Source organism: Uloborus diversus, chromosome 9 (genome assembly GCF_026930045.1).
Source record: "Uloborus diversus isolate 005 chromosome 9, Udiv.v.3.1, whole genome shotgun sequence".
In the NCBI taxonomy this organism is placed as follows: Eukaryota; Metazoa; Arthropoda; class Arachnida; order Araneae; family Uloboridae; genus Uloborus; species Uloborus diversus.
The window spans coordinates 12,643,673-12,656,169 of NC_072739.1; the positions used below are offsets into that span (position 1 = coordinate 12,643,673).

The 12,497-nt window shown below is 33.5% G+C and overlaps 1 protein-coding gene across 1 annotated transcript in view; it reads left to right on the forward strand.

The window, feature by feature from the left end:
* Positions 1-12,497, forward strand: part of LOC129229754 (adhesion G-protein coupled receptor D1-like) — a 137,598-nt gene that overhangs the window by 8,766 nt on the left and 116,335 nt on the right. The window contains exon 4 of the mRNA XM_054864124.1: positions 2,683-2,911. Within this exon, the coding sequence (XP_054720099.1) occupies positions 2,683-2,911 (229 nt within the window). The remainder of the gene's footprint in view (positions 1-2,682; positions 2,912-12,497) is intronic.

A 12,497-nucleotide genomic window follows, 5' to 3' on the forward strand; every position in this document is an offset into this window, starting at 1 on the left:
TCCAGTCCCTTGACAATCTCTAAATTGAGGTTGTACTGTAGCAACAAAAACTCACAGGTCGCGTTCGAACAAGTCAACTGGTTAACCCGAACTCACCGGCTCATTTTCGAGTAGAGCCAACGATTTACCAGTCGTACCTGAAGTCATTCTTACAGTATTACCAGTTGAGCACCTAGTCATCCTCAGAGGAAATGCATTCTTAAGCCGTTTACAATACAAATACAATACAAAAGTGACGACCAGCAACAGGTTCTGGACCCAGCTAGACTCTTCCTAGTCAATTTACAATCCTCAGTGAAGATCAATGGCCCTTTTAAAACTTGCTCATTACCACATCTTCCGGTAAGCTGTTCCAAGGTTCCACTACTCTGCTAAAATAATAATTTTTCCTAATATCAATGTTAGCCTGAGATTTAAATAGCTTAAAACAATGACCCCTTGTCCTGTTTTCAGTGCTATACTTCAGCCCCATAACATCACTCATTTTAATAAATTTAAATAACTGAATCATGTCCCCTCGGTCTCTTCTTTGCTCAAGACTGTGCATTTTTAGCCTTCTAAGCCTGGAATCATAATCTAAGTGGGAAAGTCCATTTATTAGCCTTGTAGCCCGCCTTTGAACCCTTTCCAATACATTAATGTCTTTCTTAAGATAAGGAGACCAAAACTGAACAGCATACTCCAAATAAGACACAGGGTACATTTGGCTTATCAAAATTCGTCAGCTTCAATTGAAGTTTTAAAAGTAGGTTTGTGTGCATTTGTATTCTCAAGAAACCGCGGCTTGAACCATGACCCCACTTAATTCTGATATGCCGTGACAATCTCTGAAACGTATGGCAACAAAGAGGGCGCTGCGGTTAACCCCTGTTTCCATTACGTTGCCATTGATTGGTGGATGCAGGGGCTCCATTCAGCGCCTTTTGCGGTAAAAAAGGGCGACGTCCAATCAAAAATAAACAAACTTTGAAACGTTTGAACAATTGAATTCGAAACAATGATTGGTGGATGCATGGAGCTGCATCGGTTTATCACAGAAAACTCATAAATTGTTAGGACCCGCTAAGCGTCAGCGCCATCTGGTGGGGCCCTGCTTGAACAAAAGGGGTCATATGACCACGTGAAATCAGAACAATCGATCATTAACTACTTAATTGGTGTCATTAACGTCGTGCGATGAACCGTCCGGGTTAGCCAGTCGTCGAATCAAAAACTACTGTAGACTTTGAGAAACGGCGTAGTAGTTCTTACAGAATAAATGATGTGCGTCTTTGATTGTTTTACAGTGGTCTAAATAGAAATAAGTTGATTTCTATTATTAGTCTTTCTTTGCCTGACGAGAAATTTAAATAAAATTCTGTCAAGTATAAAATTTAATGTCTAATCCATTGGATGCAATCTTTGTCATTTTTGGGCTGATAACTGAGGCTTAACTCCAATTAACCTATGAGTTTAAGATGCAATAAAAATATTCATAAAATTCACGAAATAATTGGATAAAATTAAAATCATCTTTTATAAGTTGGTTTATCAACACGGGAAAAATATCTAGGCATTAATTGGATCTTTCATTCTAACAATAGGAATGTGGAAGCTCTATTGTTTTCAGTTAATTTTCATATATTAAATGATCTGATGAGTGTCTTACTTAAAGTTCTAGAAGCTTGAATGCGTCGCATTTCGGTGTTTTAGGAAATTAGCCAATGAGGTTGAACATTTCAATTTGGCGTGAAAAAGGCAGACGCCTCATTGGTTGTATCCTACGTAAGTGAGTCAGTCTCGGTTTCTTCTTTCAGCCGCCATTCGCCTGATATTGCACTATTGCAGCACTTCCTGCAGTTTACATGAATTACGAATAGTCTGTGAAGATTTACGTAAAACTGTGCTTGACTGAAATCCAGTGAGTTCCCATGCAAATTAAGCCCTGATTATTAATATGAACAATCACATAAAACTGTACATGAGCTGAACTCGATTTAGCTCTCATTCAAATTAAGCCCTGATTATCAGTACAGTGAAACCTGTGTAAGTTGACCACCTGCGGTGCAGTACTTTAGTGGTCAACTTAGACAAGTGGTCAACTTACAAAGGGTTTGTTGTATGATTCTCAACCAAATTTGGTGCATATTGGTGGTCAACGTAACTAGACAGGTAATCATCTTACAAGGGTGGTCAACTTTACAGGATTTACTGTATGAACATTTACATACAACTGTACTTGAACTGAACTCCTGTTAGCTCCCATGCAAATTAAGCTCTGAATATTAATATGAACATTTACATAAAACTGTACTGGAGCTGAACATCAGTTAGCTAACATGCCAATTACATCCTGAATATTAGTATGAATATTCAAATAAAACTGTTCTGAGCTGAACTCAAGTTAGCTTCCATGCAGATTGAGCACTAATTATTAATATGAACATTTACATACAACTTTACTAGAGCTGAACTTCAGTGAGCTCCCATGCAAATTAGTCCTAATAATAATAAGAACATTTTCACAAAACTGCATTTGAGCTGAACATCAGTTAGCTCCCATGCCAATTAAACTCTGGATATTAATATGAACATTCACAAAAAAAAAACTACTGCAGCTGAACATCAGTTAGCTCCCTTGCAAATTAAACCCTGATTACTAAAAAACTTTCATTTTGGAATGAGTTTCCATCTCATTTCCAGTTGTATGTGAATGCCAAGAGAGAAGCTTATGTGAAGTATCCAGAGAAAGTGCCCCCGCCGCCCCGGCAACCCATGAAGCCCCTGCAACTCACAGTGGGGTGTCGTCGACTGGGCAAGGGCGTCTACGAAGACTTCGTCAGGGGCAAGTTGGACGAGTTCGTCAGTTGGCAGCATAGAATCGCTCCAGAGAACGCTTCGTTCTTCTTGGGAGGCATGGGTGAGTTCTTCAGTTCAGTTCTCTTGTAGGGAATCCTGAAAAAGACTTACTGTTTAAAAAAAAAATTCAACAGAAGAAGGTTTAATGATAAAAAACCAAGTTCTTGTAGAAAATAAGTGTGGTAAGTTTCAATTTTTTTTTCCTCAGAGTTCTAAATTTTAGTTCAAAAATATTTCAATAGATGGCGCTACACATAGTAAGCCTGTAAGTCAAAAAAGAAGAATTGAAATTCACCGATTTTTCCTCCGATTGCGACACGTGATTACAACTGACAATTGTTTGAAAATATTGTTTTGTTCTTTTGTTCATTATTTTTGAAAAATTATGATGTAAATTTCCATTTTATTATAATTTACTGGCTTACTATCTAAAGCTCCATCTACTGGATAATTTTTCAACTAAAATTTAAAAGTCGGGGGGGGGGGGGGATTTACGGCCCACCACATGAATTTTCTGCAATAACTACTTTTTATCATTTACCATTTTCCTGTTATAATTTTTTTTTAACATTCAGTCTTTTTTTAGGACACCCTGTAGTTCATTCAGGGAGATGTGATAGCGGATGTAAAAGAAGAGGGTAGCTGTTTGGCGCCAACAGTTGCCGTTTCCATGTAATATTTGCTGGAATGGCGGATTCTGTTCTTGACATTTCGTTTATTTGATCGGCACAGTTTTCAATCACTCAGTCGCCAAGCAGACAACGGTATCGCCAATTGCACGCTGCGAACATCAAAGCTATGTGAGAAAACAACAGCTGAATAAATCCAGTATTGCTGAACACTGTTGGGAATCGAATCACTCTTTTGATTTTAACTCTTATCAAATTATCCAAAAATACCCCAATTCGTTGGATCTTGATTTTTGGGAATCTTTTCACATCCTGAGGAACCGTTCTAATTTAGTTAACGATCTTACTGCAATTCCCTATTTTTCCTCTGTGTGGACTCCTTTGTTAAAATTGGTTTAGATTTTCTATTATTTTTATGTAAACGTCGTACATTTCTTACTTTTATTTTTTCATTTTTTGCTTTCTTATTTCGTTTTGTGATTAACTAATTCCAATATGTCTATCCTTCACTCTGTTTTTTCTGCATTTCTCCATTTGATACATTGCTTCCATACATAGTTTTTCCCGCTGGTAAATTTATTGCTAATTTATTCAGAGTGGTTTCATTTTTGGACTTTTTGCATTGTTTATGGGTTTTCTTTTAAAATTTATTACTTAACGGTTTTTTCCTGATGGAATTATATAATAAATTTTGTCTCCATGTGTCATTTTATCTTTTTTGTTTTGTTTAATTTCTATTTTTTGATATTTATACTACCTCCTGTTCCACCGTGTTGCTTTTCTCGGATGACTTTTCATCCAAAAGCTCACACTTCTTTGCATTGAAAAAGGTGTTCCTTGTAACACCGAAACACGTGTCTGCAATCATTTGCAAGTTTTGTGCTTAATAACGTTGGATTACTGACATTTTAATCTAATACAGTGGTTTAAGCATATGAAAGGGCTGGTTTTGATCAAAAACTTCCCTTCAGAAGGCATTTAAAATCAAAAAATCCCTTTCAAAAGGTATGCTTGATCAAAAAAAAAACTCTCCAAAAAGTACTTTTGATTTAAAAAAAAAAAAACCCTTCAGAAGGTATTTTTGATCAAAATTCCCTCCAGATGGTCTTTCGATCCAAAAATCCCTTCCAGAAGGTATTTCTGGCTGTGCTAGTGCCCTTGCTGTTAATATAATGTTGCTTTGATGAGATGAAGCTTGACCTTGACAATATTTACTTCTTTCCGGGAGGATTTCAATGGAAAAGGGAAATGTTACTGTCCTGGTTGAGATGAAATACCTTCGCTAAACCACAGCGAAAGATCCTATCTCAGGTTAGCGCCAATTACCTTACCCAAATACGCCCAGAAGAAGTTAACCGTGGTTAAGCTTCAACTTATCACAGCCAAAGCACAGCACGGCAAAAAAAAAAAAAAAAAAAAAAAAAAAAAAAACATTAGGATTGAAAGAAAATTGTAATATTTTCAAAACCAAAGCATAGTGGAACTTTAACAACATGCAGAGAAGCGGAATTCGTTGGAGGTTCAATAGGTAAACCAGTGTTAGAAGACTGAAAGAGATTTGTTAAACTTAAATAAATATTAAACAGAAATTACATTTAAAATTAGCTTCAACTATTACTTTTATCGCACATATCAATACATCTGCTTATATAAGTACCAGAGTAGAACCATCAGTGGTTGACCCAGCACTACACTGTTAAAAATTTTCCGGAAAATTTACGGTAATTGTAACTGGCATCCATGTTGCCAGTAACTATTACCGTAAAAATCAAATGTTACTGTAAAATTTTACGGTTACCTCGGTAGCCCACAGCAACCAATCGGCGCAGGGATCGCTTATTTCTCCGGTAGAAATTACCGTAGAAATTAGCGATGCGTTAAGTCCGCCATTTTACAGTAACAATTACCAGAAAATCTTCCTGAATTTTTAACAGTGTAGTAGTTGATACTTTTAAAGAAAAACCAATTTAAGGGGTCACAGTACCTCAAAAATGATCATTCGATCAAAAAATATTTTATTGCTTATTTCAAAACTACAAATTGTTCCAAACACATGGAAAAAATTTCATCGCTTTAGTTCAAATAATATTTAAAAAGTTATGTGTAGTTTTAGGTCATGCTCGCTATGTGTTCTTATGCAAAAGAAAAACTTTAAATTGCTTTTTCTCGATGATCGTGTTTTTTTTTTTTTGTGTTTTCATGTCATTAGAATCCCTAAGGATTTTTTCTATTAAAGATACAGCTTTAAAGTAATACTTTTTGCAGTCAGGATAATATAGTTAACAAAACTGTGCATTGGATAAGCATTTTATAAATTACTCAAATGTTTAGAGCATGTTATACATTTAAAAAAAATACGATTTTTTACATAATTAATCACAGAAAATGTTCCAATACATATATAAACAAATGAATGCACAGATTTTTAAGGATGAATATTGTGATTGCTTAGCAAAAAACTTTTTTTAAATAAGTGCAAAAATAAAAAAGCCTTAGAAATTTTAAATTTTTTGAATTTTTAAAAAATGGGGACAGTATTTTAAGATTTTGAAAATAAATTATTCGTTGTGAAATGAGTGTGTATGTTATGGTTTTAAAGAAAAACCCAATATTCATAAATTTAAAAAATGTTCAAAAGGTACTGTGACCCCTTAACAGGAGAAACCAAATATCAGATAAGAACAAGCTGAAAGGGAAACGTTGCACATTTAAACACTACTTCATATTTTTTGCAAAATTTTATAATTTATCTTGTTAATTTATTTTTCCTTTAAAAGTGGCAACTGCTAGTGTCGACAACTGATAGTTTTACTTAAAGTCCCATAACAATAGAATAGTGCCTACTACTTTTGCCAGAGTTCAAACTTTTAGAGAATTATTTATATTTAACATGGGAATTTTTTGCTTGGGATGTTGAAATTCAACTGAATCACAGATAAAACTTCTTTTATTTTGATTTGTTTACTTTTTTTCATGTCTAACTATCTCATGTCTAACTGAATATGAGCAAACAATTTTTATATTTTTATCGAAACCCGAAATCCACGTATTAAGTCCAAAAAAGGAAATAAACAACTATTGTCATGGCAACACATACCATGATGTGAGTCTTAATGAAGTATTGCCACAGTCGACGAAAAACATTTCATTGCGCGCGCGTGTCATCGGCACATTATCTCCCCATTACGGAGAATATTTCTTTTTTGATGGCAACATGAGACGCCCAAAGTGACAATAATCGGTGCAATTGAAGGATACTGCGAACCAATTTCACACATTAGTAATGATTGTTCCATGGAAAAAGTGGTTTTTCCTCTTAGACATACGTGATCCGAAAGGTATTTGTTCTGTCCTAGATTCTGATTGCTAATGTCTTCGACTCTAAATTTTTATATTTAAAATTTCGTTAACTGATTTCTCTAAAGTTTAAATGAAAAAGAACATTTTCTTTGTGTGAGTCGGGGGGAGGGCGGGGCTGGTCAACCTTTTTGGGAATAGTGCAATGTTCTGAAAAATTAAGTTCTGTTTGCTATTTTCAAATTTTTCAACATGCTGAAAAATATTTTAAAATTAAAAAAATAAATAAATAATAATAATTAATTCGAATTTTGACATCTTGAATTCGAATTATGTTTTTCGCAATCACGTGTGCGTGTGTATGTAGGCGTGTATGTTTGTGTCAGCGTGCAGGCATGAGTGTGTGGGTATGTGTGTGTATATCTAAGTGTGTGTGTGTGTGTGTATGTGTGCATGTATGCGTGTGTGTGTGTTTGTGTCTGTGTGCAGGCATGAGTGTGTGGGTATGTGTGTGTGTAGGTGTGCATGTATGCGTGTGTGTGTGTGTAGGATATGGACGCGACTTGGAGACGGCTTTCGCTAGAGGAGCAGCATCGTGAGGCCGGTTGAGAGTGGTGCTGCAGAGCGAGGCGGGGGAAAAATAAAATCAAAGGACGCCAAAACAGTCAAATGAGAACAATAAACAATGTGGTTGCTCAAAAAAAAGGGCTGATTGTGTGATGATTCAAATAGAATATTGGTTTCTATGCCAGTCTGAGTATTGGAGAAACTCTGTACTTAAAAGATCGTTTGTTAAGAACACTGGCCAAATACGGGTTAGATGCATTTTGTTAAGACAGCGCGCAACAGGGTTAGCAAGGAAAGACAAGTTCTAGTCCTTCGCATGAAGAGCTTCGCGATTTATAGTAACATGGCTTACTTAAAAACACTTATTCCCAAATAATTTTCAAAATAAAGAAATGAGAGAAAAGCAATGCAGTAACTGTGCTCTGCGCAAATACTATAAGGGAATAGTGAGTACAGGGTCATTCATTCCATACGAAATGAGCAAAATTCGCAAAAAAGTGGTAGTAGGGTGGTAACAGATTTTGATGAAATTTGGTATACAGGATCCTTTTATGCCTATGTAAAAGTATCTACAATACTTTTGCTTAAAATTTTTTATTTGGATAGTTACATGCGATTGAAAATTGGTCTAATTGAACAGCATTCTCATAAATGCTAAATGTTGCATTTTTGAAGGCTTGTTATCTTATCTTATCTTAATTATTAGATCTTATTAACTATTTAATGAAAACATAAAAGTTATATGTTGTTGCAATCTATGGAGTAGGGTAATTAATCTGATATCAATAAAATTTTCAGAGTTAATATAGTAAACTTTTAAACAAGTTTCAAAAACTGAAAATATTTCTATTTTCTCATAATTAAGCATTTTTTTTTTAAATCTCAACCTTTAATGAATGCTTTAGCTTTGATGAAATTAATATCCAATAATGTGCTAAGTATCATAAAAGAAATACCTCACTTTTGAAGTTGTATTTTAACTGCTTTGTCTTCAAAATCAGTTTTAAACTTAGTGACATTTTGTAAAATGATGATTTTCCCCTACACATAGACACACAAATTCAAATGAGGGATCATTTAGAAAACTTTGAAATTTTACAATAGAGCTGTGTTTCTACTATTTACTTGAAGAAACTCGAAATTGGTTTTTGATTTCCAAACGTAAAATAAAATTCAGAAAAATAGCATTTTCTTTGTGTTTTATGGGTCAATCCATACAGGTTCGGCAAATGTGTGCGCTCGACTATTTTTAATTTTTTTGAAATTCATATTCATATCGCTAAAAGCTGCATATGAAAGATGCTTAAAACCACTTTTATTTTTTTTCTCTCACTGGACCTTTGATTTTTTAGAGGCCATTAAAAGTGATTTTCGTAGTCAAAATTGGGACTTTTAGACCTTTGCATTTTGGCCAAAATCTATTTGAATTACATTTATGACAGCTAATTTAACGCTTTGATGTTAAAGTGCATATGTTGATAGTCTTACATGCTGGGTTACGTAGCTGTAAGTTAATCGTTAAAATAATGGCAACAGTTTAAAGTTCAAGGTCAAATGTAAAAATTTATTCATTTCAAAGGGGGATAACTCGCGTAGGGGACGGAAACACAAAATGAAATACTGCAAAAACTAATCACTGGAACCATGCTAAAAAGAATATGTAACTGCTGCTGTGTGTTTGTGTACCCTTTATAGATTATAGCCCCTCCAAAATCGGAAAAATGACAAAAATGACATTTTTAGACCCCTATAAACCAAAAGGGGAAGGAATTAAAAATTAAATTTCCTGGCCAATTGAATATTCCATTCAAGTACTAAACATGTTATACATATGTTTTTTTTTTTTTTTGTAAAAAAAATACAGGTCTTTGAAATTGAGCAATTTTGCTACTCAATTCACACACTAAAACAGAAATAAAAAGTGTAGAAACTTCGTGGCACCTTCTTAAATTACATATATTGTGTCCTACATAATGCATTATACTGAAAAAACATATTGTAATTTTCAAAATAATTATTTTAATTAGATAACTTAGAAATATTTGAACATGAATGAGTAGTTTATACCGTATGGAACCTGTATGGATTGACCCTTATGTGAAATTACGAGAATTCAAAGAACTAGATAAACGACTAAATGATGCAAAAGCATGTAAAACTAACATTTATTTCAGTTTAAAAAATGTACATTTCAGCATGTACTTCACAAACATGCTTTTGAGAAAATAAAATACGAAAGAAATGGTTAGTTTTGCTAAACTTACGAAATAAAAAGAAGTAACTAATGAAATTTTACCTTAGTTCAAGTTACTCTAGTAACAAAAATACTCTGATTCCAATGATTGAAATTTAGTAGCATCTTAAAGACACTTCAATATGTTACGTAAAAAAAAATGAGTAAATTTAGAGCATTCCCTCATCTTCAAAAAAGCGTCTGAAATAGAGGAAAAAATGAATTTTTTTTTAAATTTTCGATTTTTTAAAGTACAATTTCGTCATCAAGAAATTCATAAACAGTTACTAAATTAGATCAGATAGTTAGTTACAGATAGTTTTTTAATCTGAATCATTTTTACTGTTATTTTTTAATTAAAAGAGCTAGAAGAGTGATTTAAAATCTGAAGAAAATTGGCAAAATTTCAACCTTTGTTAACATCTCAGAAATAAAAAAAAAAAAAAACGAATAAATTTTACTTTGCGATTTTCTAATGGTTATTTGTTTATAGAATGCGGAAATATTTATTTTTTAAGTGTACGTTTTAACTTATGGAGTTATTGAGTCACAAACTGGCAGCAATGAACTCTGAAAATTTAGGCTTAGCGTAAGCATCAACTTCTAATTTCAATAGCAAAGCAACAAACAGTTCTTAAACTTCCATACTTTGCATTCCTTCATAGATACGCATGGTTTACCTAAATAAAAATTTTCATTGAAATCTGTGACCTGTCAGCCACAGCTGATTTGCTCATTTTGCATGGAATGACCCTACAGTGAGACATTAAAATTTCATTTTTTTTCTTTGTTAAAAAGACACAGAAATCAACTCATTTTAAATGGTACATATTATTTGGCACTATCATAGGTATTATAAAAATGGATCTAGAAAAAACTACGAAGTCACCTAAACTATAAAAATAAAAACGAAATGTGTGCAATTTCGTCCCACTGTTCCCCCAGTAAGTGGAAACAGTAAGAATCACTAGTTTACCTGGAAAATATGAATAATTTTTGTCGTTTGGTTTTGTATACCTTTGGAGAGGTTAAATTTCGTGTCGTCTTGACACACAGTAGAGACATATTCTGGAACCGGAGATTGAATGATGTAGATGATTCTGGATTGGTAAATTGTCAAATGATGGTTCTATGTTTTTTGTTATGCTGTCTCCAAATTTTATGAATAGACAAACAAAATTTGCCGAATAAGCATATTTTTGGAAGATGTGTTATGTTTGTTATTTAAATTTTTGACGCAAACTACTAATTAATGTTCTCTTTTTTATTTCATGCCTACAAAGATCCAAGTCAATGTAAGTATAACTTCGAAACTTTTTTTCGGACTAGTGTGTTCCTTTTTACTTCCTTTTACAAAAAAAGGAAGTATTGTAATCGCGAAAAAATTTTCACCCAAAAATCGACCTTAAATTCCATTTTGCTCACCCCCTAATGAATGTTGAGTTTTTTTTTTCAACCCGACCACACGTGGATATGTGCCTAGGAACGTACAGACACCCGAAATATCCATTTTGACGATCTCCGAGTTAATTACAACGAGTTTTCTCGTGACTTCTGTATGTACGTATGTATGTGCGTGTGTGCGTATGTATGTCGCATAACTCAAGAACGGATTGTCCTAGAAAGTTGAAATTTGGTACGTAGACTCCTAGTGGGGTCTAGTTGTGCACCTTCTTTTTTGGTTGCATTCATATGCTCCATAGGGGGTATCTTGCTCCTTTTTGGGGGGAAATCATTGTTAATTTCGATGTAAACTCACGTGGTGTTATAATTTGGCGGACACTTGGCGATATATCACCAGTCTTTTGGTCGCCAACTTGGCGATTTTTTTTTTTTAAATCTGGTTTCTATTTGGCCACTGTTGGTGATATTAAGAGAGTAAACTATTGAATCATATTAAAACTGCCAATAATGAGAAAATGACATTAAATTGGAGTAAAAGGAAGTCATGTGATGCACACACACATCAGCTCGTTTTATAAACGATTATATGTAGAGTCATACCCCGTTAGTTCGAACCAACTTTAAACTATATCAGCAACACTCGCGATCCCTGTCCTGTCCCTAGAGGTCCCTTTCAGTTCATTTTGACGAGGTTTAATTGTAGTATGAGAACTCATTTTCCCGTAATATTTACAATACAGGTAATCTAAATGATAATCGCGATTATTTTCATAGATTAAACCTTACTCCACTGAATAACGCATCGAGTGCAGGAAGAATTTAACTGTTTTTAGGGTTTCATTCACCAGAAATTGAATGGTTCTGTATTCATTAAAGTAGGGTAACAACCCCAGTAATTGGCACTTTAAGAGTTTATCCTTAAACTTACCTCTGTTTTCATTTCTTAAAAAAAGAAATATTTACTTGTAAAAATTTTTGTATCAAAGAATGCACATCTGTGCATCTATTTATTTCACTAAAAGATAAAACTTTGAATAAATACTTTTATAAAAATTATTATATAAAAATATATCTATAATAAGTTACCAGAATCACTAGTAATTGGCACCTGATACCCCAGTGTATGACACTTTGTGATCCAGTGATTGGCACATGTTAATAAAACTGGAAAATCACTTTATTTTTTCATTTTTAGATTATATACAAATTTTATCAGCATAAGAAACATAGTTAATGTTAATTTAAAGTAGGCAATTTTGCATAAAGTAATGTTAAATAACACTTATTGACATTAAAAATGTATTTCAGAGAAATAAAGATTTGGAATGTTACATGGAAAAAAATATCGAGATTGTTGCTGTTTCATCAGTCGGCATGCAGTTTTGATTTTACGATTTATAGCTATTTTCACATAAAAAAGAACATTAACCCGATGGTTCAAAGGGACCATAAAAAATAGAACAGTTCTCTACAGTTGCAATTTCTGACTGTGATGGCCAAACATATTTTTTTTTATTGTTTCTTTTAAA